General features: G+C 49.4%; 1 protein-coding gene across 1 annotated transcript; it reads right to left on the bottom strand.

Moving 5' to 3' along the window:
* Positions 1-7,983: 7,983 nt before the first annotated feature.
* LOC121560581 lies at positions 7,984-23,587 on the bottom strand. Its single transcript, XM_045216861.1, has 6 exons — positions 22,853-23,587; positions 12,127-12,254; positions 11,495-11,531; positions 11,032-11,305; positions 8,105-8,373; positions 7,984-8,046 (listed from the first exon to the last, which is right to left on the bottom strand). Exons 1-6 carry the CDS (start codon positions 22,871-22,873, stop codon positions 7,984-7,986), a joined length of 792 nt encoding a protein of 263 aa, XP_045072796.1. The 5' UTR covers positions 22,874-23,587.
* Positions 23,588-26,549: the final 2,962 nt, after the last annotated feature.

Genomic DNA, 26,549 nt, shown 5'->3' with positions numbered 1-26,549 from the left:
AGTTCCTGTGGGAGTCTTCTCCTTCAGTCTTTTTTGCCTCCTATGCCCTCGTTTCCCATTAGATGGGATTTTCCCAATGCCAACTTCACCTGGAGACAGCCGCTATCCAGTGTCATGTGTTGCTGAATTACAGATCTCGCTATCCCAATGTCGCTGCTGTCCATTGTGCTGAAATATCCAATCTCGGCTATTTGCATACATAGGACCATCCACACTTGACACCACACACACAAGTTAATGCTTTTTCTCTCACACTCTTTTGAACATTGCACAACCTGCAACAAGACACTGAAACAACACTTAATTTTAAGTTTGTTTCTTTCTGAATAAAGATGAAATCAATGTGTGGAAGGAGATTGGACAATGTATAGGCATTCCCTATAGCTGTTTTTGACTGGAGCATGATCAGATTGCTTTGTTTTGAGCCAGAATGGAAATTTGGTCTGAGAAACGACGCCCATTATAGCATGACTATTTCAGACAGAATTAACTTTATGTTATATGTAAAAATATAAATAAGGCTGTCACGCTCGTCTACGAGAGAGGAGGACCAAGGCGCAGCGTTGAAAGCAAACATATTTATTATACGAATGATCACACGATCAAAACAACGAAACGTGACGTCCTTGGTTACATAAACAAACCTTAACGGAACAAGAAACCACAACACAAAGTGAAAAGCCAGACAGTTAAATATGGCTCCCAATCAGAGACAACCAGCTGACACTCGTTGCCTCTGATTGGGAGTCACTCAGGCCAACATAGATATACAAACATAGAATCACACACCCTGGCTCAACATAACATAGTCCCCAGAGCCAGGCGTGACAGTACCCCAAAGGCGCGGACTCCGACCGCGCCAAACAACTCCACAACAGGGGAGGGACCGGGTGGGCACTCCGCCTCGGCGGCGGATCCGGCTCGGACATGACCCAGGCAGGGGTTGTGCTGGACTGACGAGCGCACCCCTGGCTTGGTGCGTGGAGGAGGAACGGCCTTACCAGGCTGACGACGCACATCGTAGGCTTGGTGCGTGGAGCAGGGACAGGCCGGACTGGGCTGACGAGCACACCACTGACTTGGTGCGGGGAGCAGGAACGGGCCGAGCCGGGCTGACTACGCGCACCACAGACTTGGGTGCGAGAGCAGGAACGGGCCGGACAGGGCTGACGAACCGCACCACAGACTTGTGCGGGGGGAGCAGGAATGGGCCGGACTGGGCTGGCGACGCGCACCACAGACTTGGTGCGGAGAGCAGGAACGGGCCGGACAGGGCTGACGAAACGCACCACAGACTTGGTGCGGGGAGCAGGAATGGGCCGGACTGGGCTGGCACGCGCACCACAGACTTGGTGCGGAGAGCAGGAACGGGCCGGACAGGGCTGACGACGCGCACCACAGACTTGGTGCGGGGAGCTTGGATGGGCCGGACTGGGCTGGCGACGCGCACCACAGACTTGGTGGGAGTGGCAGGAACAGGCCGGACCGTACTGGGAACACACACCACTGGCCCTACGTGGGGATCAGGAACAGGCCGGACCGGACTGGCAACACACGCCAGTACCTCTCGCCGTGCCTCTACAACCTCCTTCCCCCTGGTGACCAGTGACTCCCGTAACCTGGCGGCCTCTTCTGCCAACCCGCTGGACCGCTCTACGCGGCCTCCTGCTGCCCCGACGTCGTGAGCCCCCCTAAAAAATTTCTGGGGGTCTCACCTCCCCGTGGGCCAGGCCTCCATCGTTCTCGCCAGACTCTCACCCCACTGCTCCAAAGTCCAACCTCTCTCCTCTTCTCTTGGCTTGGCCCAGTCGAGACTCCTACTCCACTGCTCCCAAGTCCATCCTCTCTCTTCTTCACGCTGCTTGGTCCTGTTATGGTGGTTTCTTCTGTCACGCTCGTCTACGAGAGAGGAGGACCAAGGCGCAGCGTTGAAAGCAAACATATTTATTATACGAATGATCACACGATCAAAACAACAAAACGTGACGTCCTTGGTTACATTATCAAACCTTAACGGAACAAGAAACCACAACACAAAGTGAAAAGCCAGACAGTTAAATATGGCTCCCAATCAGAGACAACCAGCTGACACTCGTTGCCTCTGATTGGGAGTCACTCAGGCCAACATAGATATACAAACATAGAATCACACACCCTGGCTCAACATAACATAGTCCCCAGAGCCAGGGCGTGACAAAGGCAATGTTTATATGACCCCTTTCAAACAGTCACTTATTTATCACTTTCTTGCAGGTATATAGTGCATTCAGAAAGTATTCATACCCCTTAACTTATTCCACAGCCTGAATTCAAAATGGATTCAATTATAATATTTTCTCTCACGCAGCTACACACAATACCCCATAATTGTTAGGCTATGGTTCAACCCAGCACTCAGAGAAACAACACGACAAAGGGAGTGGAAGAAACAAAAATATTTAATCAAAGTTAAAATTGTCTTAGTCCAAAAACAACTGAAGTAAAGGAACAGAGTGGGCTAGTCGGCTCCGGAGGAAGGAGAGGCTGAGGCAGGCAGGCAGGCAGGCAGGCAGGCAGGCAGGCAGGCAGGCAGGCAGGCAGACCGACAGGCAGGAAGGCAGGCAGGTTGGGAGATATGTCCGAAACTAAAGACAAAACAAACGACAGGTTAAGGAGAGTGGAGAGCCAGGCTGAAGACAAAGACAAAATAACTTTACTGGTGAGCCAAGTTACCGCTCTGGTAAGAACAACGATCTGGCGCCGGTGGAGAGCCATGCCCAGGAATAAGTAGTGCAGGTTGATGAGAGAATAGGATGCAGCTGCGTAGGCAGGAATCACTGGAAACAACCCGCAGCTGCACAGGGAGAGGCAGATCCTGAGCACGCCCCTGATCCACTCCAGACACACCCACATAAAGGGGACAAACACACATACAGATACAACAGAAAAAGAGGGGACAAAACAAGGAGGAAGGGGAAACAGAAAAGGGAGAGACAAGCTGCCCACATAACAGTACCCCCTCAATGGTCGCCACCTGGCGACCCACCAGGCCTGTCAGGGTTGTCGTGATGGAAGTCCGTGATCAGCTGAGGATCCAACACAAAAACGCTTAGGGACCCAAGACCTCTCCTCTGGTCCATAACCTTCCCAATCGACTAGGTATTGGAGACCCCTACCCCGCCTCCGAGATCCAGGAGCCTACTGACGGTGTAGGCCGGATGGTCTTCAATGAGGCGAACAGGTGGAGGTGGATCAGCCGGCGGACACAAAAGGCTGGAGGACACAGGTTTCAGTTGGGAGACGTGGAAAGTAGGGTGTATCTTCATGGCTGAAGGCAACTTCAAACGAACCGCAGCGGGGTTAATGATGGACTCCACCACAAACGGACCCAGGTACCGAGGAGACAGCTTGCGTGATTTGGTACGAAGAGGTACGTTCTTAGATGACAGCCAAACCTCTTGACCAGGATGAAACACAGGTGCGGGAGTCCTGCTCCTATCCGCTGTTGTCTTGTTCCTGTCGGTGGTCCGAAGCAATGCTTCCCGAGCGTCGCTCCACACTCTCTGGCAGCGGCGGAGGTTCTCCTGAACCGAAGGAACAGCCAATTCCTTCTCCTGAGCAGGAAACAGAGGGGGTTGATAACCCATGGTAACCTCGAAGGGTGAAAGACCGGTGGCAGAGGCGGTGAGGGAGTTGTGGGCGTACTCTATCCAGGGCAGATGTTTGGCCCAGGATGATGGATGTTGAGCAGCCACACAACGAAGGGTTGCTTCGAGGTTTTGATTGGCTCTTTCTGTTTGACCGTTGGTCTGGGGATGAAACCCTGAGGACAGACTAACGGAAGCACCCAAAGCAGAACAGAAAACCTTCCAAACACGGGAAGTAAACTGTGGGCCTCTATCAGATACGATGTCCACAGGTATTCCATGGGGACGGAATACATGTTGGACTAGGAGGTCCGCTGTCTCACTGGCAGACGGTAATTTTGGTAATGCTATATAGTGGACAGATTTAGAGAATCTGTCCACAATGGTAAGTATAGTATCATTACCTTCAGACTTGGGTAGGCCGGTGACAAAATCCACGGCAATGTGGGACCAGGGACGGCTGGGAACTGGGAGGGGTAGCAGCAGCCCCGAAGGGGACTGATGGGAGGCTTTGCCCCGAGCACAGGTTGAACAGGCTGCCACAAAAGCCCGAACGTCAGTTTCCATTGAAGGCCACCAAAAATGTCTCCTAAGCAGCGTCAACGTGCGTCTCATCCCAGGGTGACCAGCAAAACGGGAGGTGTGAATCCACTGCAACACCTGAGACCGGACCGTCTCGGGAACAAAGAGTAGGTTGGGAGGTCCATCACCCGGTCCCGGGTCCGTGGCAAGTGCAGTCTTCACAAGAGACTCGATCTCCCACTGAACAGCCGCCACGACGCATGAGGAAGGCAGGACTGCCTCAGGCTCGCTGGTCTCCGAAGGGTCAGCAAACTGGCGGGACAAAGCATCTGGTTTAACATTTCTTGACCCCGGTCTGTATGTAAGAATAAAGTTAAACCTACTAAAAAACAGGGCCCATCTGGCTTGGCGTGAGTTGAGTCTCTTAGTGGCTTGGATGTAAGCCAAGTTTTTGTGGTCAGTCCAGACCACAAACGGCAGTTCAGCTCCATCCAGCCAGTGCCGCCATTCTTCCAGTGCAAGCTTGACCGCCAGCAGTTCCCGGTTTCCAACGTCGTAATTCCGTTCTGTGGGTGACAATTTCTTGGAGAAAAAAGCACAGGGGTGAAGCTTTTTGGTCAGTGGGGGAGCGCTGGGAGAGGACTGCTCCCACACCTGAGTCCGACGCGTCCACCTCCACAACAAACTGCAGAGAGGTATTGGGTGTATCAACACGGGGAGGTGGAAAACAGTTCCTTCAAAACCCCTACCGCCTGCTCCGCCTCAGGGGACCACCGAAAAGGGACTTTAGGAGATGTGAGTCTTGTAAGGGGTGCCACCACTCTACTAAAACCCTTAATGAATCTACGGTAGAAGTTAGCAAAGCCCAAAAATCATTGAAGTTGCTTACGGGTGGTGGGTGTGGGCCATTCCGTCACTGCCCGGATCTTCTCGGGTCCGCCTTCACCTGCCCGCTCTCAATTATGAATCCAAGGAACGATGTAGACTGTTTGTGGAACTCACACTTCTCTGCTTTGACGTACAGCTTGTTCTCCAAGAGCCGTTGAAGGACTTGACGGACGTGTGACTCATGCTCCTCGGGTGACTTGGAAAAAACAAGAATATCATCCAGGTATACAAAGACAAAACGGTTCAAAAAATCCCTAAGAACATCGTTCACCATGGCTTGAAAAACCGCAGGGGGCATTTGAAAGCCCAAAGGGCATGACCAAATACTCAAAATGTCCCAGTGGAGTGTTGAAAGCGGTTTTCCACTCATCTCCCTTTCGGATTCGGACAAGGTGATAAGCATTCCTGAGGTCGAGCTTGGAAAACACTGTGGCGCCATGCAGAGGTTCAAAAGCTGAGTTGATGAGTGGAAGGGGATACTTGTTTTTAACAGTTATGTTGTTTAAACCCCCTGAAATCGATACAGGGGCGTAACGACTTGTCCTTCTTTTCCACGAAAAAGAAACCTGCACCCAAAGGAGACGACGAGGGACGGATTATGCCCGAGACCAGAGAATCACCAATGTACTGCTCCATTGCCTCTCTTTCCGGTCGGGACAGATTGTATAACCGACTAGAGGGCAAGGGAGCACCAGGAAGCAGTTCAATAGGGCAATCATAAGGCCTATGTGGTGGTAGAGACAGAGCCTTGTCCTTACTGAAAACCTCCGCTAAGTCATGGTATTCTTTGGGGACAGATGACAGATCAAGAGGAGCTGAGGGAGGAGTTGGGTTACACTTAGTGGGGGGAACCGCTGACCTCAGGCACTCGGAATGGCAGTTAGTGCTCCAACTGAGAATGGTGTGACGTGTCCAATCAATTTGTGGGTTGTGAAGAGCCAACCAGGGGAAGCCAAGGATTAGGGAGGTAGCTGAGCCAGACATAACTCTTAGCTGAATGCTTTCACAATGATTGCCAGAAATCACTAGGGAAACGGGGGTGGTTTGATGAGTTATCTCCATGAGGAGGCGCCCATCAAGGGCTGTGACCGAATGGGGGTAGATAGTGGCTCCATGGGGATACGAGCTTGTGTAACGAACTGGTGGCTAATAAAGTTATCTTCTGCACCTGAGTCTATGAGAGCTGAGAGTGGCAGGAATGACTCTGGAAACGTAAGGTTACAGGTACTTGTAATCGGGGAATGATGGGTTCAGGATCTAACTCTGGGCTCGCAAGTAGACCCACCGTTACGGCGAGCCTTGTCTTTTGGCCGCTTAGGGCATGTAGCCAGAATGTGTGTGGCGTCTCCACAGTACAGGCACTCACCCGCCTGGAGGCGCCGTTGCCGCTCTGCTGGAGGTAGTCGAGCTCGACCCACTTGCACAGGTTCCTCCTCTGTGCTCGGGATGGAATCAGGAACAAGAAGCTGCCGACTCCGGAGAGGCGAGACTCGAGTGGTTGAAGGCTGGGAACTCGTCCTCCTAGATGTGGCCGATCGCCTCTCTCCCGACGCCTCTCCCGCAACCGATTGTCTAGCTTGATGGACAGGGAAACGAGAGAATGTAAATCATGTGGCTCATCACGAGCAGCCAGTTCATCCTTAATGGCTTCATTCAAACCGTTTAGAAATGCTCCTTGAAGTGCCACATTGTTCCACTTGGAGTCCGCTGCCAACGTCCAGAACTCAATAGAGTACTCTGCCACACTGTTAGAACCCTGCCTCAAATTAAAAAGTATCTTGGAGGAATTACCCACATGGTCAGGATGGTCAAAAACAGTCTTCAATTTAGCAGAGAAATCAGCAAAAGTCAATCCAGTCAAAGTTTGATCTGAGCACACAGCCTCAGCCCAAACCAGAGCTTTCCCTCTTAACAGCCCCAGAACATAATGTACCTTAGATGCATCAGTAGAAAACGACAGTGGCCTCTGCCGAAAAATCAAGTCACACTGAAGCAAAATCCCCGGCACTTGTCCAATTCTCCATTGAACGGTTCAGGCGACGTGACAGGGGGTTCCCGACGGAACGAAGCCTGCCTAGTGTCCGAGGAAACAACTTGGGGTGCATCAAACTGGGGGTCAGAGAGAGATGGAGAACTGATAACAGACAATTTAGAGACGTGTGTAGTTAACTGAGTCACCTGGTTCAGCAGTTGATGATTATCTTCCACAAGAGTCCGAATCAACTGGTCATGCTGTCCCTAGCAACGTTCCTTGAGCCTGGATAGCTTGTTGGAAGCTGTCTTTGTTTGCCCGTGCTGTTTCTCTGTTGGGTCCAGGGCCAGATCGTTCTGTTAGGCTATGGTTCAACCCAGCACTCAGAGAAACAACACGACAAAGGGAGTGGAAGAAACAAAATATTTAATCAAAGTTAAAATTGTCTTAGTCCAAAAACAACTGAAGTAAAGGAACAGAGTGGGCTAGTTCGGCTCCGGAGGAAGGAGGAGGCTGAGGCAGGCAGGCAGGCAGGCAGGCAGGCAGGCAGGCAGACCGACAGGCAGGAAGGCAGGCAGGTTGGGAGATATGTCCGAAACTAAAGACAAAACAAACGACAGGTTAAGGAGAGTGGAGAGCCAGGCTGAAGACAAAGACAAAATAACTTTACTGGTGAGCCAAGTTACCGCTCTGGTAAGAACAACGATCTGGCGCCGGTGGAGAGCCATGCCCAGGAATAAGTAGTGCAGGTTGATGAGAGAATAGGATGCAGCTGCGTAGGCAGGAATCACTGGAAACAACCCGCAGCTGCACAGGAGAGGCAGATCCTGAGCACGCCCCCTGATCCACTCCAGACACACCCACATAAAGGGGACAAACACACATACAGATACAACAGAAAAAGAGGGGACAAAACAAGGAGGAAGGGAAACAGAAAAAGGGAGAGACAAGCTGCCCACATAACAGCAGTATATGTCACAGCTGCATCCTGAATGACCTGAGTGATGCATTGCTCAGCTTTGACAATATACTCCTCCACTGGTTGACCATGGAGGATGTCAACTTTATCAGCAGGGAGCTCCTTCTGAATACTCACATTCTCCTCTGATGGGCATGGGTTGTTGAAGATAATGCTCTCAGTGACCATCTTAGAGGAGGCGAGAGATGAGTCGAGAAGCAGAGATCTGTATATTGTCGAGGTGGACATCTCTGGGTGCTTTATCACAGCAGCCTCCTCCAAAATGGCCGACGGGCCCTGGAGGATGTCAGAGATATCCATGTCCTCAATGGTCTCTACCAGAGACGATAGTAGGTCTCTGGCTGCCAGGTTGGTAGGTCTCTGGTTCTCGAGCTCTGTTTTGATTGCTTGACAGGCAGTTGCCAGAGCAACAACAGAGCGAGAACACAACTGCTTCAGGGTGGAGTCAGAAAAGATGATGACAGATCTGTCATGGACATGGTGGAGAGTTGACTCTCAGAGACAAATGGGCTGAGTTTGACAGACACCTGTCTGACCAAGTCCCCAGCAAGAGCTCTCATATCTATTGCTCCACTAGCTGAGTTGTGGAGCAGGCACTCTGTGGCCTTGACGGGTTCCTGTTATCCAAAAATCCTGTTATCCAAAAAACCTCAAGTACAAGATCCACAACATCGGATGACACTTCTGTCACTCTGTTGTCGGACAGAAATGTACTTGGATGAATGGTGCCTGCATTCACAGTCCAGTCGCAAATTGAGTTGTTGGACTGACTCTGGACTAGTGGAACTAGACAGGTTTCACTTGGACCTTGGCCAAAGAGCTCTGCCATTTTGAGCAGAACTGATCTTAAGACCTTTGACTTGGAAATGTTCAGCAGTGGGTCGTTGTTGGACAGTCTGGTGGATGGTCTGCTAGCCGATCTGTGAACCACTAGGCTTTGCATTTCTGCCGAAATGGCAGTTAGAAAATAGGTCAAGGGGGCTGGACGCTCCCCTCATTTCCTCCGTTGGCTTTAGCCTTGATGATGCTATCTATGATGATGACTATGACCTGTCCAGCCAGAGGACCCAAGATGGCCTCAAGCTCCCTCTCTAACTCAAGGGGAGACTTGTGGCCGAGCGCAATATGCTCTATGGCATGGGAATACATCTTAGAAGTCGCCATGCTTAGCATCTCTTGGGCAAACTGTTGACATGCTGAGATACTTCCAGTCAGCAGAACTAGAGTTCCCTGACTGACACTTCGCATTAGCTCAGCCAATCTGGAGTTGAGAAGGTTTATAACCAACTCGACAATACCATCATAAACTTGCCATCCGTTGACATTTTGCTAGGTCTGTATTTTCTCTCCTGTCTACTCCGTTTGGGCAGCGGTACGATGTCACCCTCGACTGGCCGCTCTGGACCATGCTCGAAGACAGAGTCCTCAGAGATGCCAAACACAGATCTCAGTGGTGCTGAGTGTTGTCTGTGTCTCATCTCTCTACGCCACCCCTCAGGTGAGAGACATATCGCTCTTCATTCTCACTTAGCAAAGAGGTCATGGACCTGCAGAATGCACAACATAAATGAATAGTATATGGTAACAAAATAAAAAAATATGATCCAAGAATTTGGGACACAAACTCAACCTTGTTATTGTTATTCAAAGGAAGCATTGTGAACCATCTCAAACCACACTTCAGAGCAAACATTAACATTCAGAGTAAACGTTTTAGAGTGGTTGTGTAGTATCTAAGTAGTATTTCTCACTAAGTGGATCTGGAATGGATATTTGTACCTATAACAGGAAATACCTGCAAAAGAGGAGGGGATAGAGCTAGGTATCTGTGAGAGGAGGGGATAGGGCTAGATACCTGTGAGAGGAGGGGATAGGGCTACGTACCTGTGAGAGGAGGGGATAGGGCTAGGTACCTGTGAGAGGAGGGGATAGGGCTAGGTACCTGTGAGAGGCGTGGATAGGGGTAGGTACCTGTGAGAGGAGGGGATAGGGCTAGGTACCTGTGAAAGGAGGGGATAGGGCTAGGTACCTTTGAGAGGCGTGGATAGGGGTAGGTACCTGTGAGAGGAGGGGATAGGGCTAGGTACCTTTGAGAGGCGTGGATAGGGTTAGGTACCTGTGAGAGGAGGGGATAGGGGTAGGTACCTGTGAGAGGAGAGGATAGGGCTAGGTACCTTTGAGAGGAAGGGGATAGGGCTAGGTACCTGTGAGAGGAGAGGATAGGGCTAGGTACCTTTGAGAGGAGGGGATAGGGCTAGGTACCTGTGAGAGGCATGGATAGGGCTAGGTACCTGTTAGAGGCATGGATAGGGCTAGGTACCTGTGAGAGGCATGGATAAGGCTAGGTACCTGTGAGAGGCGTGGATAGGGCTAGGTACCTGTGAGAGGAGGTGATAGGGCTAGGTACCTGTTAGAGGCATGGATAGGGCTAGGTACCTGTGAGAGGAGGGATAGGGCTAGGTACCTGTGAGAGGAGGGGATAGGGCTAGGTACCTGTGAGAGGCGTGGATAGGGGTAGGTACCTGTGAGAGGAGGGGATAGGGCTAGGTACCTGTGAGAGGCGTGGATAGGGGTAGGTACCTGTGAGAGGAGGGGATAGGGGTAGGTACCTGTGAGAGGAGGGGATAGGGCTAGGTACCTGTGAGAGGAGGGGATAGGGCTAGGTACCTGTGAGAGGAGGGGATAGGGCTAGGTACCTGTGAGAGGCGTGGATAGGGGTAGGTACCTGTGAGAGGAGGGGATAGGGCTAGGTACCTGTGAGAGGAGGGGATAGGGCTAGGTACCTTTGAGAGGCGTGGATAGGGGTAGGTACCTGTGAGAGGAGGGGATAGGGCTAGGTACCTTTGAGAGGCGTGGATAGGGGTAGGTACCTGTGAGAGGAGGGGATAGGGGTAGGTACCTTTGAGAGGAGGGGATAGGGCTAGGTACCTGTGCGAGGAGAGGATAGGGCTAGGTACCTTTGAGAGGAGCGGATAGGGCTAGGTACCTGTGAGAGGCATGGATAGGGCTAGGTACCTGTTAGAGGCATGGATAGGGCTAGGTACCTGTGAGAGGAGGGAAAGGCGTGGGAGTGCGTGTGCTGCAGGCGGTTCTGGCGCTGGTGCACCTGCTGGGTCCTCCACTACAGCTGAATCTGACGCTGCGGCCAAGAGAGGTCACCTCTCCTGCCTCATTACTTCCTGATCCAGAAGAGCTTGGCGAATCAGAGAGCTCTATCTGCATGGTGAGGTCAAGGGCGGGAACAACCACAGTGGATGTAGACTCCATCACCCATGCTACAATATCCATGCACTTGGCACTAAACTCATGTCTGCTCATCTGCAATGTTAAAAGACCATACAGAGTTAGTTTGTTAAAGGGGCTGCACTGATATAAAACGTAGAACCATTTACTCAAGCTAGTCAATTAAAGCAGTGGTTCAGGATTAAAGGTCCTGCAGGATTTCCACAAATTAATGTTTGGTCCATTTTACCAACATTAACTACTTTAGAGGTGACTATAACTCACCCCGGCACGCATATTCTCACTCAGCAGATTCCAATGGCTGAAAAGTAAATAAATGCAAGTACACAATGAACTACATGACATTACCTCTATTATCTTAGACTACGTTATGGATGGACATTACCTCTATTATTTTAGATTACGTTATGGATGGACATTACCTCTATGATTTTAGATTACGTTATGGATGGACATTACCTCTATTATTTTAGATTACGTTATGGATGGACATTACCTCTATTATTTTAGATTACGTTATGGATGGACATTACCTCTATTATTTTAGATTACGTTATGGATGGACATTACCTCTATTATCTTAGATTACGTTATGGATGGACATTACCTCTATTATCTTAGACTACGTTATGGATGGACCTCTATGGAACTAGGCCACACCCAGACATCCCTGATTGGTTATTTGGTCCGTTGAGTCCTTTGTATTGGCCCGAGACTATGGGAGACTCTCAATCTCCTCGCCTCCTTCTCAAAACCCATTGGATGAGAAGGTCAGAAGGGCGGGACCTCTGGCTTTCTCATCCAATGGGTTTTGAGAAGAGAGGACACGAGGAGTATGCAATTGAGATAGGGAACATATCTAGGGGATGCATGGGGGAAGCCAAAGAGCAACTTACTCGTCCTTCATGCCCTGCACAAAGGTGTGTAGGTCTGGGTAGCTTCTCTTTCCCCTGCTGAGGGTGAGGCTGGTCTGGGAAGTTTCATCCTTGTGGGTCACGGTAGTGAAGGTCACCACTGCAGCCTGCTGGCGACAACAGAAAGCAGAGTTAGGCTGTAATTCAATTTTGCGTCATTAAAACACAAAATATCTCAATGAAATGTCATACATGTAATAGAAAAATACATCAAATACATCAACTTGTCCGACAGAGATTTACATGGTTACAAAAACGTCACGCCACTTTTTTTTTTTTTTTCGAAGTAGTGCAGTCCTGTTTCTGTCGTGTGTCTGTAAATAGCCTGTAAATACCCTGTTTTTTGTATTTTTCGTACATATTTCCCTATCAGACTTTTCATCCTTCTACAAAATATACTTTCCTGCAACCCGCCTCACTCAATGTGGAACGGATTCTATTATCGACTTACCTTTATCTAGAATCTAGAATCTCCAGTTGAAACTAGCTAGCCAGCTAACTAGCTACTTGCTATTAGCCACAGCTAGCGGTGTTTCACCCAGAACATTGGATTTTTTTCCGCGGGAAAAAACACAGCGCGTTATCGACCCAGAACATATCAGTTTTTCCGCCGGAATCACTGAATCACTGGACCTTTAACTCCGGATTCATCGCTACCAGCTGGCTACAACAAAACGGACGCTGTGGTCTGGCTAATCATCCTGAGCTAGGCCCATCTCCCGGCTATCTACCTCTCTGTCAACCGGACGGGACCATCTAGTGTTTACACGGAGCCCCGCCGATCCTACACGACTGGTCTGCCGACGAAATCGTCTGATGTGGTTACGACGTTAACCACGAAGATTCCATCCATCTGCTAGCCCTGGCCCGCTAGCACACGCTAGCCGTGGCCTCTTACTAGTGCTTCACCACCGGACCTTATGATAACTCAGCTATACAGCTGATATCTGCTGGACTGTTCCTTTTTACGGTACTACATCCTGTTTATGTTTAGCCTCAGCCCAAACATGGTTAGTTTATTGTTGTTTCGGTTATTTCTAATTGTACTATATCACTGTAGACCCCCAGCCTAGCTAAACCTGCCTTAGATAGCTCCTTTGCACCTCCCCCTATACACGCGGAGACCGACTCAATTGATGACTCCAGCGATGCTATCTCTTTCATTGTTACCCAACGCTTAGGTTTACCTCCACTTTACTCATATCCTTCCATATCCTTGTCTGTACATAATGCCCTGAATCTTTTCTATAACACCCGGAAATCTGCCCCCTTTATTCTATGTACCCAACGCACTAGAAGACCAGTTCTTAAAGCCTTTAGCCGTATCCTTATTCTAGTCCTCCTCTGTTCCTCTGGTGATGTAGAGGCTAACCCAGGCCCTGCAGCCCTCAGTATCACTCCTACTCCCCAGGCGCTATCATTTGATGACTTCTGTAATCGCAAAAGTCTTGGTTTCTTGCACATAAATATCAGAAGTCTACTTCCTAAGTTTGAGTTATTCACTGCGTTAGCACACTCTGCCAACCCTGATGTTCTAGCAGTGTCTGAATCCTGGCTCAGGAAGGCCACCAGAAATTCTGAAATTTCCATCCCCAACTATAACATTTTCCGTCTAGATAGAACTGCCAAAGGGGGGTGGAGTTGCAATCTACTGTAGAGATAGCCTGCAGAGCTCTATCATACTATCCAGGTCTGTGCCCAAACAGTTTGAGCTTCTACTTCTAAAAATCCACCTTTCCAGAAATAAGTCTCTCACTGTTGCCGCTTGCTACAGACCCCCTCAGCCCCCAGCTGTGCCCTGGACACCATATGTGAATTGATTGCCCCCCATTTATCCTCAGAGTTTGTACTGCTTGGTGACCTAAATTGGGATATGCTTAATACCCCAGCCATCCTACAATCCAAGCTAGATGCCCTCAACCTCACGCAAATTATCAACGAAACTACCAGGTACAACCCTAAATCCGTAAACATGGGTACCCTCATAGATATCATCCTGACTAACATACCCTCTAAATACACCTCAGCTGTCTTCAACCAGGATCTCAGCGATCACTGCCTTATTGCCTGCGTCCGTAACGGGTCCGCGGTCAAACGACCACCCCTCATCACTGTCAAACGCTCCCTAAAACACTTTAGCGAGGAGGCCTTCCTAATTGACCTGGCCCAGGTATCCTGGATGGATATAGATCTCATTCCGTCAGTAGAGGATGCCTGGTTGTTCCTTAAAAGTAATTTCCTCTCAATCTTAAATAAACATGCCCCATTCAAAAAATACAGAACTAAGAACCGATATAGCCCCTGGTTCTCCTCAGACTTGACTGCCCTTGACCAGCACAAAAACATCCTGTGGCGTACAGCATTAGCATCAAATAGCCCCGCGATATGCAACTTTTCAGGGAAGTTAGGAACCAATATACACAAGCAGTCAGGAAAGCAAAGGCTAACTTTTTCAAACAGAAATTTGCATCCTGTAGCACTAACTCCAAAAAGTTTTGGGACACTGTAAAGTCCATGGAGAATAAGAGCACTTCCTCCCAGCTGCCCACTGCACTGAGGCTAGGAAACACTATCCAATACAATAATCGAGAATTTCAACAAGCATTTTGCTACAGCTGGCCATGCTTTCCATCTGGCTACCACTAACCCGGCCACCAACTCTGCACCCTCTGCTGCAACTTGCCCATGCCCCCCGCTTCTCCTTCACACAAATTCAGACAGCTGATGTTTTGAAAGCGCTGCAAAATCTGGACCCCTACAAATCAGCTGGGCTAGACAATCTGGACCCTTTCTTTCTAAAACTAGCCGCCGAAATTGTCGCAACCCCTATTACTAGTCTGTTCAACCTCTCTTTCATAACGTCTGAGATCCCCAGAGATTGAAAGCTGCCGCGGTCATCCCCCTCTTCAAAGGGGGTGACACTCTAGATCCAAACTGCTACAGACCTATATCCATCCTGCCCTGCCTTTCGAAAGTATTCGAAAGCCAAGTTAACAAACAGATCATCGACCATTTCGAATACCACCGTACCTTCTCCGCTATGCAATCCGGTTTCCGAGCTGGTCACGGGTGCACTTCAGCCACGCTCAAGGTCCTAAACGATATTATAACCGCGATTGATAATAGACAGTACTGTGCAGCCGTCTTCATCGACCTGGCCAAGGCTTTCGACTCTGTCAACCACCGCATTCTTATTGGCAGACTAAATAGCCTTGGTTTCTCAAATGACTGCCTCGCCTGGTTCACCAACTACTTCTCAGATAGAGTTCAGTGTGTCAAATCGGAGGGCCTGTTGTCTGGACCTATGGCAGTCTCTATGGGGGTGCCACAGGGTTCAATTCTTGGGCCGACACTTTTCTCCGTGTATATCAATGATGTCGCTCTTGCTGCTGGTGACTCTCAGATCCACCTCTACGCAGACGACACCATTTTGTATACATCTGGCCCTTCATTGGACACTGTGTTAACAAACCTCCAAACGAGCTTCAATGCCATACAACAATCCTTCAGTAGCCTTCAACTGCTCTTAAACACTAGTAAAACTAAATGCATGCTTTTCAATCGAACGCTGCTAGCACCCGCCCACCCGACTAGAATCACCACTCTCGACGGGTCTGACCTAGAGTATGTGGACAACTACAAATATCTAGGTGTCTGGTTAGACTGTAAACTCAACTTCCAGACTCACATAAAGAATCTCCAATCCAAAGTTAAATCTAGAATCGGCTTCCTATTTCGCAACAAAGCCTCCTTCACTCATGCTGCCAAACATGCCCTCGTAAAACTGACTATCCTACCGATCCTTGACTTCGGCGATGTCATTTACAAAATAGCCTCCAACACTCTACTCAGCAAATTGGATGTAGTCTATCACAGTGCCATCCGTTTTGTCTCCAAAGCCCCATACACTACCCACCACTGTGACCTGTACGCTCTTGTTGGCTGGTCCTCACTACATGTTCGTTGTCAAACCCACTGGCTCCAGGCCATCTATAAATCACTGCTAGGCAAATCCCCGCCTTATCTTAGCTCATTGGTCACCATAGCAGCACCCACCCGTAGTCTGCGCTCCAGCAGGTATATCTCACTGGTCATTCCCAAAGCCAACACCTCCTTTGGCCGCCATTCCTTCCAGTTCTCTGCGCCAATGACTGGAACGAATTGCAAAAATCTCTGAAGCTGGAGACTCTTATCTCCCTCAATAACTTTAAGCATCAGTTGTCAGAGCACCTTACCGATCACTGCACCTGTACACAGCCCATCTGAAATTAGCCCACCCAACTACCTCATCCCTATATTGTTATTTATTTTGCTCTTTTGCACCTCAGTAGCTCTATTTGCACATAATCTCTTGCACATCTAGCATTCCAGTGTTAATACTATTGTAATTATTCTGCACTATAGCCTATTTATTGCCTTACCTCCATAACTTGCTACATTTGCACACACTGTATATATATTTTCTGTTGTATTTCTGACTTTATGTTTTTTTACCCCATATGTAACTCTGTGTTGTTTTTATTGCACTACTTTGCTTTATCTTGGCCAGGTCGCAGTTGTAAATGAGAACCTGTTCTCAACTGGCTTACCTGGTTAAATAAAGGTGAAATAAAATAAAAAATAAATAAAATAAAATATTTTATGTGTTTCTAAAATCGCCTATGGGAAAAATTAATGGTGGAAAAACGATTGGAACCATTTCCCTGTTTGCGCTAGGTTTTTGGTCACCCACTGTAACCTGTCACGAGTTGCTAAGCCAGAACCCAGAAGCAGACCAGGACAAGGTACGTTGAGACAAAGGTGAGTGTTTATTTACAGAGTCAGAGTGATGCTGAATAATCCAGGGAACAGAGCGGGCGGCGTTGATTAGTTGTTGAGGGTGCAGTGGTTGATCCGGTACTGGCTCGGCAGCCGCCGACCACCAGGCAGAGGTTGGGTGAAGGTTCCGGACGGGTGACTGCAGACGGAACAAAAACGGGGGTGAGTACGCAGCAAACCAACAAGGTGCAAAACAACAAAACTAACGCTAGAACTCAAAGGCTGATACTCTGGCAAACATACTGTTCATGGCTAACGATCCGGCAGGGAATGGATGTTGGGCCAGAGCCTAAGAAGGGTGATGATCAGGACCAGGTGTGCAGATTGCTGATGGGATGCAGGTGCGGAAACCAAGAGCGCTCCCCGGAGCGTTCCCGAACCCTCGGGAAACTGGAGATCACGAACAGAAAAACTAGTCACACAGACAGGACCCGACTCAGACAGCCGGGATCGTCACAGTACCCCCCTCCGACGAACGCCACCGGGCGGACTCCCCGGAGCGCCAGGATGGAGGCGGTAGAAGTCACTGATGAGGTCAGCGTCTAGGACCTGTCGCCGCGGAATCCAACTCCTCTCTTCAGGGCCATACCCCTCCCAGTCCACGAGATACTGGAAACCCCGGCCCCGCCGTCTGGAATCCATGATGCGACGCACCGTGTAGGCAGGACCACCTCCGATCATCCGAGGAGGAGGAGGAGGAGGCGGAGGAGGCAACAGAGGACTGAGGAAGACAGGCTTGAGGCAGGAGACATGAAAGGTGGGATGGACTCTGAGCGTCCTCGGTAGTTTGAGTCGAACTGCCACTGGATTGATCACCTTCTCCACCACAAACGGACCAATGAACTTCGGTAACAACTTCCTAGACTCAGTCCGTAACGGAAGATCCCGTGTGGCCAACCAGACCCTATCTCCGATGGTATAGGTGGGAGCGGGAATCCGGCGACGATTCGCCTGGAGCTGATACCGGTCCGAAACTCTAAGGAGTGCCTTTCTGGCCCGATGCCAGGTCCGGTGGCAACGCCGAATATGGGCCTGAACAGAAGGCACTGAGAGCTCCTTCTCCTGAGAAGGGAACAGGGGAGGTTGGTAGCCATACAGGCACTGGAAGGGAGACATCCCAGTGGCAGATGTAGGAAGAGTATTGTGGGCATACTCAACCCAAGGCAACTGAGAAACCCAGGAGGTGGGGTTGGAAGAGACCAGGCAGCGTAGCGTTGATTCCATCTTCTGGTTGGCTCTCTCCGCCTGACCATTGGATTGGGGGTGAAAACCAGATGTGAGACTGACCGTAGCTCCAATGGCCAAACAGAAGGACTTCCAGACAGCAGAGGTAAACTGAGGGCCACGGTCGGAAACGATATCACTGGGCAAACCGTGGACCCTGAAAACCTCCCTAACCAGGATCTCGGACGTCTCCGAGGCAGAGGGAAGCTTGGCAATTGGCACAAAGTGGGCGAACTTGCTGAATCTGTCCACGATAGTCAGAACGACCGTGTTCCCCTCAGAGGCGGGCAACCCAGTGACGAAGTCCAGGGCCAGATGCGACCATGGTCGCCGGGGAATAGGAAGGGGGTGAAGTAGTCCAGAGCTGGGCCGATTGGTACTCTTATTCTGCGCACACACTGGACAGGCAGCAACAAAACCCCGAGTATCCTCGGCCATGGCAGGCCACCAAAAACGTCTGCGAAGAAACGCCATTGTCCGAGCCACGCCAGGGTGACAAGCCATCTTGCTTGCGTGGGACCATTTGAGGACAGCAGGACGAACCGACTCAGGCACAAACAACCGACCGGGTGGACCGTTACCGGGACCGGGCTGAGTCCGAAGGGCCGCCAGCACCTCCTCCTCAATCTTCCACATAACTGCTCCCACGACGCAGTTCCGGGGGAGGATTGTCTCGGTCTTGGACCCACTCTCCTCCGTCTTGGAGAACATCCGGGACAAGGCGTCCGCCTTGCCGTTCTTAGATCCAGGTCGGAACGTCAGGGCAAACTTGAATCGTCCGAAAAACAACGCCCACCTGGCCTGACGGGGAGTTGAGACGTTTAGCCGATTGCACGTAAGCAAGATTCTTGTGGTCCGTCCAGACAATAAACGGTTGCTCCGCCCCCTCCAACCAGTGGCGCCACTCCTCCAAGGCAAGTTTCACCGCGAGAAGCTCCCGGTTACCCACATCGTAATTCCTCTCCGCAGGCGAAAGGCGACGAGAGTAGTAGGCGCAGGGATGGAGTTTACTGTCCGTGGAGCATCGCTGCGACAGGATGGCGCCAACTCCCACATCAGACGCGTTCCACTTCAACGACGAACTGACGGGCCGTGTCCGGTTGAGAGAGAATCGGTGCGTTGGTGAATCGCCTCTTCAAATCCAGAAACGCTCGATCCGCCTCCGGATTCCACTTGAAGGTCCTGATGCTGGAAGTCAAGGCAGTTAACGGAGCGGCCACACGGCTGTAATCCCGGATGAATCTGCGGTAGAAATTCGCAAACCCCAAAAATCTCTGGAGCTGCAATCTCGTACCGGGCTGGGCCCATTCCAGAACCGCTCTAACCTTCTCCTGGTCCATCCTAATCTCTCCCCTGGAGATGATGTACCCGAGAAAGGATGTCGTGTGGGCGTGAAACTCGCACTTCTCGGCCTTCACGAACAGGCGATTCTCCAACAATCGCTGCAGCACCTGCCGGACATGCTGGACGTGGTCGGAAGGTTCCTTCGAGAAGATCAGAATGTCATCCAGGTAAACAAACACAAAGAGACCGATCATATCTCTCAGGACGTCGTTCACCATACTCTGGAATACCGCTGGAGCATTGGTCAGTCCAAACGGCATCACCTGATACTCAAGTGACCCATCGGTGTATTGAAACCCGTCAACCACTCGTCCCCCTCTCTGATCCGGACCAGGTGATACGCATTGCGTAGGTCTAGCTTGGTGAACACCGTAGCACCCTGTAAGGAGTCGAAGGCAGAACTCATCAAGGGCAGGGGGATACTTGTTCTTGACCGTGATGTCATTCAACCCCCGATAATCAATACACGGTCGAAGAGAGCCATCCTTCTTACCCACAAAGAAGAATCCTGCCCCCAGGGGGTGATGACGAGGCGAACGAGACCAGCAGCTAGGGACTCCTTGATGTAGGTCTCCAAAGCCTCACGTTCAGGTCGGGAGATACTGTATAACCTTCCCTTGGGGTAGACAGCTCCAGGGACCAGGTTGATGGCACAATCATAGGGTCGGTGGGGAGGGAGTGACAGAGCCTTCTGCTTACTGAAAACTTCCCCCAAATCGTGATATGTCTCGGGAACCAGGGTCAAATCTGGGGGTTTAGCCTCAATCACCTGACTGGGAACCGAATGGGGGCAGGCAGTCTTGAGACAGTTAGCATGACAATCAAGGCTCCAACTCGTTACCTTGCCCGTCACCCAATCGAACGTGGGATTGTGTTCCTTCAGCCAGGGGTATCCAAGGACCAGAGGAACATGGGAAGACGGCAGAATGAAGAATGAAATCATCTCAGAATGATTCCCCGACAACCGCATCTTAACCGGTTCAGTCCTCATCGTGATACGTGCCAGACTACTGCCGTCCAGAGTGGTCGCTTCAATGGCTTCCGGCAATTGCTCCTTGAAAGCCCCAGCTGTTCCACCAACTCGGCATCAAGAAAGCTTCCATCGGCACCTGAATCGATCAAAGCGTTAATCGCTAAGCTCTGATTCCTGTTCACAAGGGTAGCCGGGAAACGGGGTCTGACAGAGGTATTGAGAGGTCGAAACTGGCTCGCTAAAAGTCCTCCCATCTTTAGCGAGCCGCGCAGTTTGACGACCGACTGGAACCTGAGAAGCTGATCGGTTGGAACCGGAACCCATTGCTTCTCCCTCCTTCGCTCTCGGACTCGATTATCCACCCGAATAGACAAGGCTACCAAGCTGTCCAGGTCACTAGGCTCCGGATAGGAGATCAACTCATCCTTGAGCTGCTCCGACAGACCCTGGTAAAAGGCCGCTTGCAGAGCCTCCTCGTTCCACCCACTCTCCACAGCCAACGTCTTGAACTCGATCACGAAGTCGGCCACGCTGCGAGTTCCTTGGCGAAGCGAAAACAGGCGCCTAGCTGCGTCCCTCCCTCGGACGGAATGGTCGAAGAGCTTCCTCATCTCGGCCGTGAACCCCTGGTATGAAGCCATGCAGGGATCCTGTCGTTCCCAAACGGCTGAAGCCCACTCCAGCGCTCGACCACGCAGCAACTCAATCACAAAGGCTATCCTAGCCTTGTCTGTGGCATAAGAGTAGGGCTGTAGATCGAACACTAATCCACACTGCATAAGGAAGGAACGGCATCTTCCCAGCTCCCCTCATACTTATCCGGCGTCGGAACCTTGGGCTCACGGAAGGACACAGCTTCAGAAGCGGCAGGCGAGATGGGTGAAACCGGTAGTGGATCCTCCACCGGACACTTGCGTTGGTTCTGGACCTCCGTCAGACCGGTAGAAAGGTTCCGAACTGACAACGCGATCTCCTGTAGTACCGTGCTATGATAGCCCAACATCTTCTCCTGCTGGGTAATAGCATGGCGAACAGAGTCCAGGTCCGCTGGGTTCATTACTGGCCGGATCGTTCTGTCACGAGTTAACTAAGCCAGAACCCAGAAGCAGACCAGGACACGGTACGTGAGACAAAGGTGAGTGTTTATTTACAGATTCCGAGTGATGCTGAATAATCCAGGGAACAGAGCGGGTGGCGTTGATTGGTTGTTGAGGGTGCAGTGGTTGGTCCGATCCTGGCTCGGCAGCCGCCGACCACCAGGCAGAGGTTGGGTGAAGGTTCCGGAGGGTGACTGCAGATAGAACAAAACGGAGGTGAGTAAGCAACAAACCAACAAGGTGCAAAACAACAAAACTAACGCTAGAACTCAAAGGCTGATACTCTGGCAAACATACTGTTCATGGCTAACGATCCGGCAGGGAATGGATGTTGGCCCAGAGCCTAAGAAGGGTGATGATCAGGACCAGGTGTGCAGATTGCTGATGGGATGCAGGTGCGGAAAACAGAGCGCTCCCGGAGCGTTCCCGAACCCTCGGGAAACTGGAGATTACGAGCAGAAACACTAGTCACCAGACCGGACCCGACTCAGACAGCCGGGATCGTCACAGTTTGACCTCCACTGTAACACTCTATAGAGGGGTTGGTTGTTTAGCAACAAAACTGGCATGCAACTATGGGGCAAAATAGACAGGGTTTGACTTAGACAACATGTAAACTATATTTAGTCTCTAAATGTTTAATGCAAACATAAATACATTTGAACAATGAACTCGTCTCAAATACATTGTTACAGTTGTTGTTGGTTAGCTAGGTAGCGAATTTTAGTCATTGCATAGACATGATATCAGTCAAAACACCTCAAAACAAGACATGGTATCAATAACACCATACAACGAGCTGAAACATGCCATAGAGCTACGATTCCCCACATGGCAGCTTGTTGTTAGCTGAGGTACAGAATCATGACAAGATACACGACTTCCGGCCATCGATGCGCGAGCATCATTTTCGTGACGTCAGCCAACCCTTCTATGGCTCCTGGTCAAAAGTAGTACACTAGCCTACATAGGGAATAGGGTGCCATTTTGGACGAATTTATGAAGGTGCTGTCATAACCTTTGACCCCCATTTGACCCTACTGTACCTTTAGCCAACTCTCATGACTCCCCGGCCATATACTTTCTAGTTTGATATTACAGCATGAATAGCACATTATTTCATTTGTTAAACAATATTACACAGTAATTAATATAATTGTAATTATTATATTATTAAATAAATAAATTAAATAAATAAATATTACACAGTAATTAATATAATTTAAGATTTAAAAATAAATAACATGTCTACCTTGAACTCTTTATTCTCCATCTCCTTGCAAAATCAGCACATTTCCTTGCCAAAATGAACGCGCATCCAAAGCGAAAACAAACGCAATCCTCCAGCACCGCTCCAGCGGTTTTTGATCAGTTTCAACGTTTATCAGTGATGACGTAACAATGCTGTACAGATTTGACGCACTTTCGATCTCGTGCTGATGCAACACTCTGTGTTGTTGAAAGCTCACGTATGGAAATCCTGCGAGTTGTAAACAAATTTAGGCTATTGTTGCCCTTAAAACTGTAATGTTGAGGACGCCATGAAAAATAAAATACATAACCCACACCGTTAGGCCAAGGTACATGCAATATTCATCACTTTGCCAATAGACTTCTTGTTCCTTTTTGTATGTAGCCTTTCTTTTGGGATTAGCACCACTGTCACCTAGAAATTGATACTGCGGTTGTCACATAAAACAGATAACCCATAGTTCATTATTAAATAACATAACTCATTTCTTTATTTTATTACTCATAAAATGTACAGCAATCTTCAGATACTGAAAGAATTCATGGGAGTTTCGAATTCAGTCACTATTTCATATGTACATGCTAGTTTCATCCTTTTAAAGAAAAAAAAAGGACACGAAAAAACCTGTGAACCTCCTGATCCTGATTTGACGAACATAGCATATGTATTGTACATATTTCCAGTTAAAATTATTTTCAAAAAGAGACAAAAACGGGGGTTTGAACAAGCAATCACATAAAAGGATTGAGTGGTTTCATTTTTTTGAAGAAGTTAAGCAAGCAAAACCTGTCAAAATACATTGATTATAAGACCAAGACAAATAATATATATATATTTTTTTCAACAGAAGAAAATCTAAATGCTGCTGTCCTACCATTGGTTTACAGTGTTTCTCCTCTCCAAGGGAGGCATGTTTTCCCCCTCGTATGCCTCGGAATAGTATCAGTGCTTTTCACAAACGTTGTAGTACTTAGTGTGCATCATTGTTTTCGCTCATACAGCTGCCCCTACTCTCCTAACCTCCCCTCAGTAACTAAAGAAGGCACAAAATGATGACATAAATATCACAAGAAAGAATACATGAATTAATAATTTACTTTCTAAAATATTTTCTAGAGGGCAAAGGACAGGTAGGTTTAATAACGCAAATGTAAAAAGTCCTGTCGCTCACATACAAATGCAAAATCTAAATGGCACCCTATTCTTTATAGAGTACACTACTTTTGACCAGAACCCTATGGCCCTGGTCAAAAGTAGTGTACTATAAAGGGAATAGGGTGCCATTGGGGATGGAAATTCTTTGAAATTACTCATGAGAGCAAATACTACGATTCTTTGGTTCCCACAGAGGGTCAGGAGCTTAAGACATGAATGATATTATTAAAATGTTTGTTCATAAAAATAAATGATTTCCCCTCCTCCCACATGGATTACAGACAAGAGGCTAGGTGCGTTCTGACTGTCTTAGTGTGCGGATAAACATGACCATCACTCTCATAAAACTTAAATGAAACATCACTCCTTATGTTTTTTCTCAGCCCAAAACGCTCAATCCCATTTCTACTGTCAAAACAGGTTTTGAAAAGGCTTCTTCCACATCTTTTGGTCCATGTCTGTTTTTCACTCAGTGAAGTGCTACTATCCCCTTGGACTACAGGTTATTGCCGCCATAAGGTGTCCGTCTGTCTGTTGGCTGGACAGTTTCTACCGTTTAGGACCTTTGTGGGTAAAGGTAAAGGTGGGGTATAGCAGCAGCAGTTCCAGGTCCAAGTCCAGTATCTGCTGGAAGGACACCTGGTGGTACGAGAGGATGAGTGTGGCCAGCCAGCCTGTTGTGCCTCCCCCTCTCCCTCCCTCCATTTCTCTCTCTCCAACTGCGGGACTCTTAAGGCTCCTGTGCGGACTGTCTCGGCTCGTGCCCTCCCAAAGCTGGCTGTGGTGATTTAAGACACGGTGTGTATGTGTGGATTTGTTTGTGGCCTCTGCCCCACTTCACTGTCCATCCGCCTGCCCTTGGCTCCCCTCCTGGGCAGCGACCACCACCCCCCTCAGTATGTCTCTGAGTCTGAGTCGTTGAGTTCCTCATCCTTGTAGAAGCCTCCATCGTGGTCGCGGTGGCCGATGTTGTTGAAGCTGCAGTAGGAGCTGTGCTCGCTGCGCAGCACGGGCAGGCTGTCGAAGGTCACACTCTTGGAGGGGCTGGTGGTGTAGTGGTTAATGGCACTGAAGGACAGGCTGGGCGCCGGGTTGCAGGGGGACACGGGCATCATGGTGGCCAGGATCAGCGCCAGGCAGTCCGCCACGTCTTTGTTGGGGGGCGCAGGCCAAGGCAGGCGTGTAACCTGAGGGGTTCAAACAGAACAGCAGAGGGTCACTTCAGGAGCATCACCGTTTACTATAACACTTTTGGTGAAAAACATGAAATAACAGCAGGCTAGGAGATACAAAGTTAAGACAATAACCAAGCAGTGGACTAGAGAGAAACATTTGTGGACACATTGAGAAGAGAAGTACAGAAGAAAACGGTGTTAGCGTTATGGATCTTACCATTCTCATCGACTGCTAGCACGCTAGCACCCTTCACTAGTAGCTCCTGAACCACCACCGTCAGACCATTTCTGGCTGCAACGTGTAACGGCCTGAGGAGAAAGTACCGTCAGATTAGCCAGCAGCAAATGAGGATACCTCCCAAATGCCAGACTATTCCCTATATAGTGCACTTCTTCTAATTCTTCTGGCCCAATTAATACAGCTGAACCATACGTACGTCTGTAAGGCTGCGTTAGTCGAGTTGATGAGGTTCCTGTCTGTAATCTTCTCCAATATCAACAAGGCACTGGTTTCATGCCCCTTTAAAAACCAGAGTCAAACATGTCAGACCAAAATTTCAACCAGAGAGAGCCAACTGTTCAGATGAACGTCATCTTCATGTGGGGATGCTCACCTTACTGCAGGCCAGATGAAGAGCAGTGTTCTTGACTGCATCCTGCAGGGTGAGCTCTGCTTTGGCACTGCTCACCAACAGCTCTGACACAGACAGAGAAACATAAAGAAACTCAATTAGGAAATTAAGCGACTTATTAAAATGTAAAACAGACATGTTGAACTTAAGCCGGCTGGGCGAGGCAAAGCGGAGGAGAGAGGGGGCTGCGTACCGACAGCGTTGGTTTGTCCGTTCTCAGCAGCCATCATGAGGGAGGTCTTCCCGGAGGCATCGGGGGAGTTGACCTGGGCGTTGTGGCCTAGCAGCAGCTGAAGACACTCCACGTGGTCCGTGAAAGCCGCCGCATGCAGGGGGGTCCTGGAGAGAGAGGAAACTTATTTCACCGATATCATGTAGGACTGTTATAAACAAGTTTGTTCAATTAACCCTGTTTATACCATAGAAATATAAAATCACTAATAGATGTATTAAAAGTAATCTACAATCCCTCATCCAACCCCAGAGGTCATTTTATTCCCAAGACAACATTATTCTCCAGAAGAAAAGGACTTTGTCATGTGCTGTAGTTACCCGTTCTTGGTGTCAGTGGCGTTGACAATGGCCGGCCCCAGAGTGTCAATCAGCATCTCTGCTGCATCTCTGCTCAATCAGCAACTCTGCTGAACGAGTTGCCCTCGGTCTTGTGGAAAACCTCCTGTTCCAGCAGCACCTCTACACACGTGTCATGGCCTAGTGGAAGATTGATTCATACCG

This window comes from Coregonus clupeaformis, unplaced genomic scaffold (assembly GCF_020615455.1).
Source record: "Coregonus clupeaformis isolate EN_2021a unplaced genomic scaffold, ASM2061545v1 scaf0830, whole genome shotgun sequence".
NCBI lineage: Eukaryota > Metazoa > Chordata > Actinopteri > Salmoniformes > Salmonidae > Coregonus > Coregonus clupeaformis.
This window is presented reverse-complemented; position numbering and strand designations above follow the sequence as displayed.

Excerpts from the sequence above, each read along its gene's own strand:
- LOC121560581 (XM_045216861.1), bottom strand. The coding sequence starts at position 22,873 with ATGGAGAATAAAGAGTTCAAG. Across the intron at positions 11,306-11,494 it reads GTGAGAATATGCGTGCCGGG|ATGAGCAGACATGAGTTTAG; the intron begins GTGAGTTATAGT and ends TTAACATTGCAG. Across the intron at positions 8,374-11,031 it reads GCCTTTCCCTCCTCTCACAG|CAATCAAAACAGAGCTCGAG; the intron begins GTACCTAGCCCT and ends CTGCCTGTCAAG.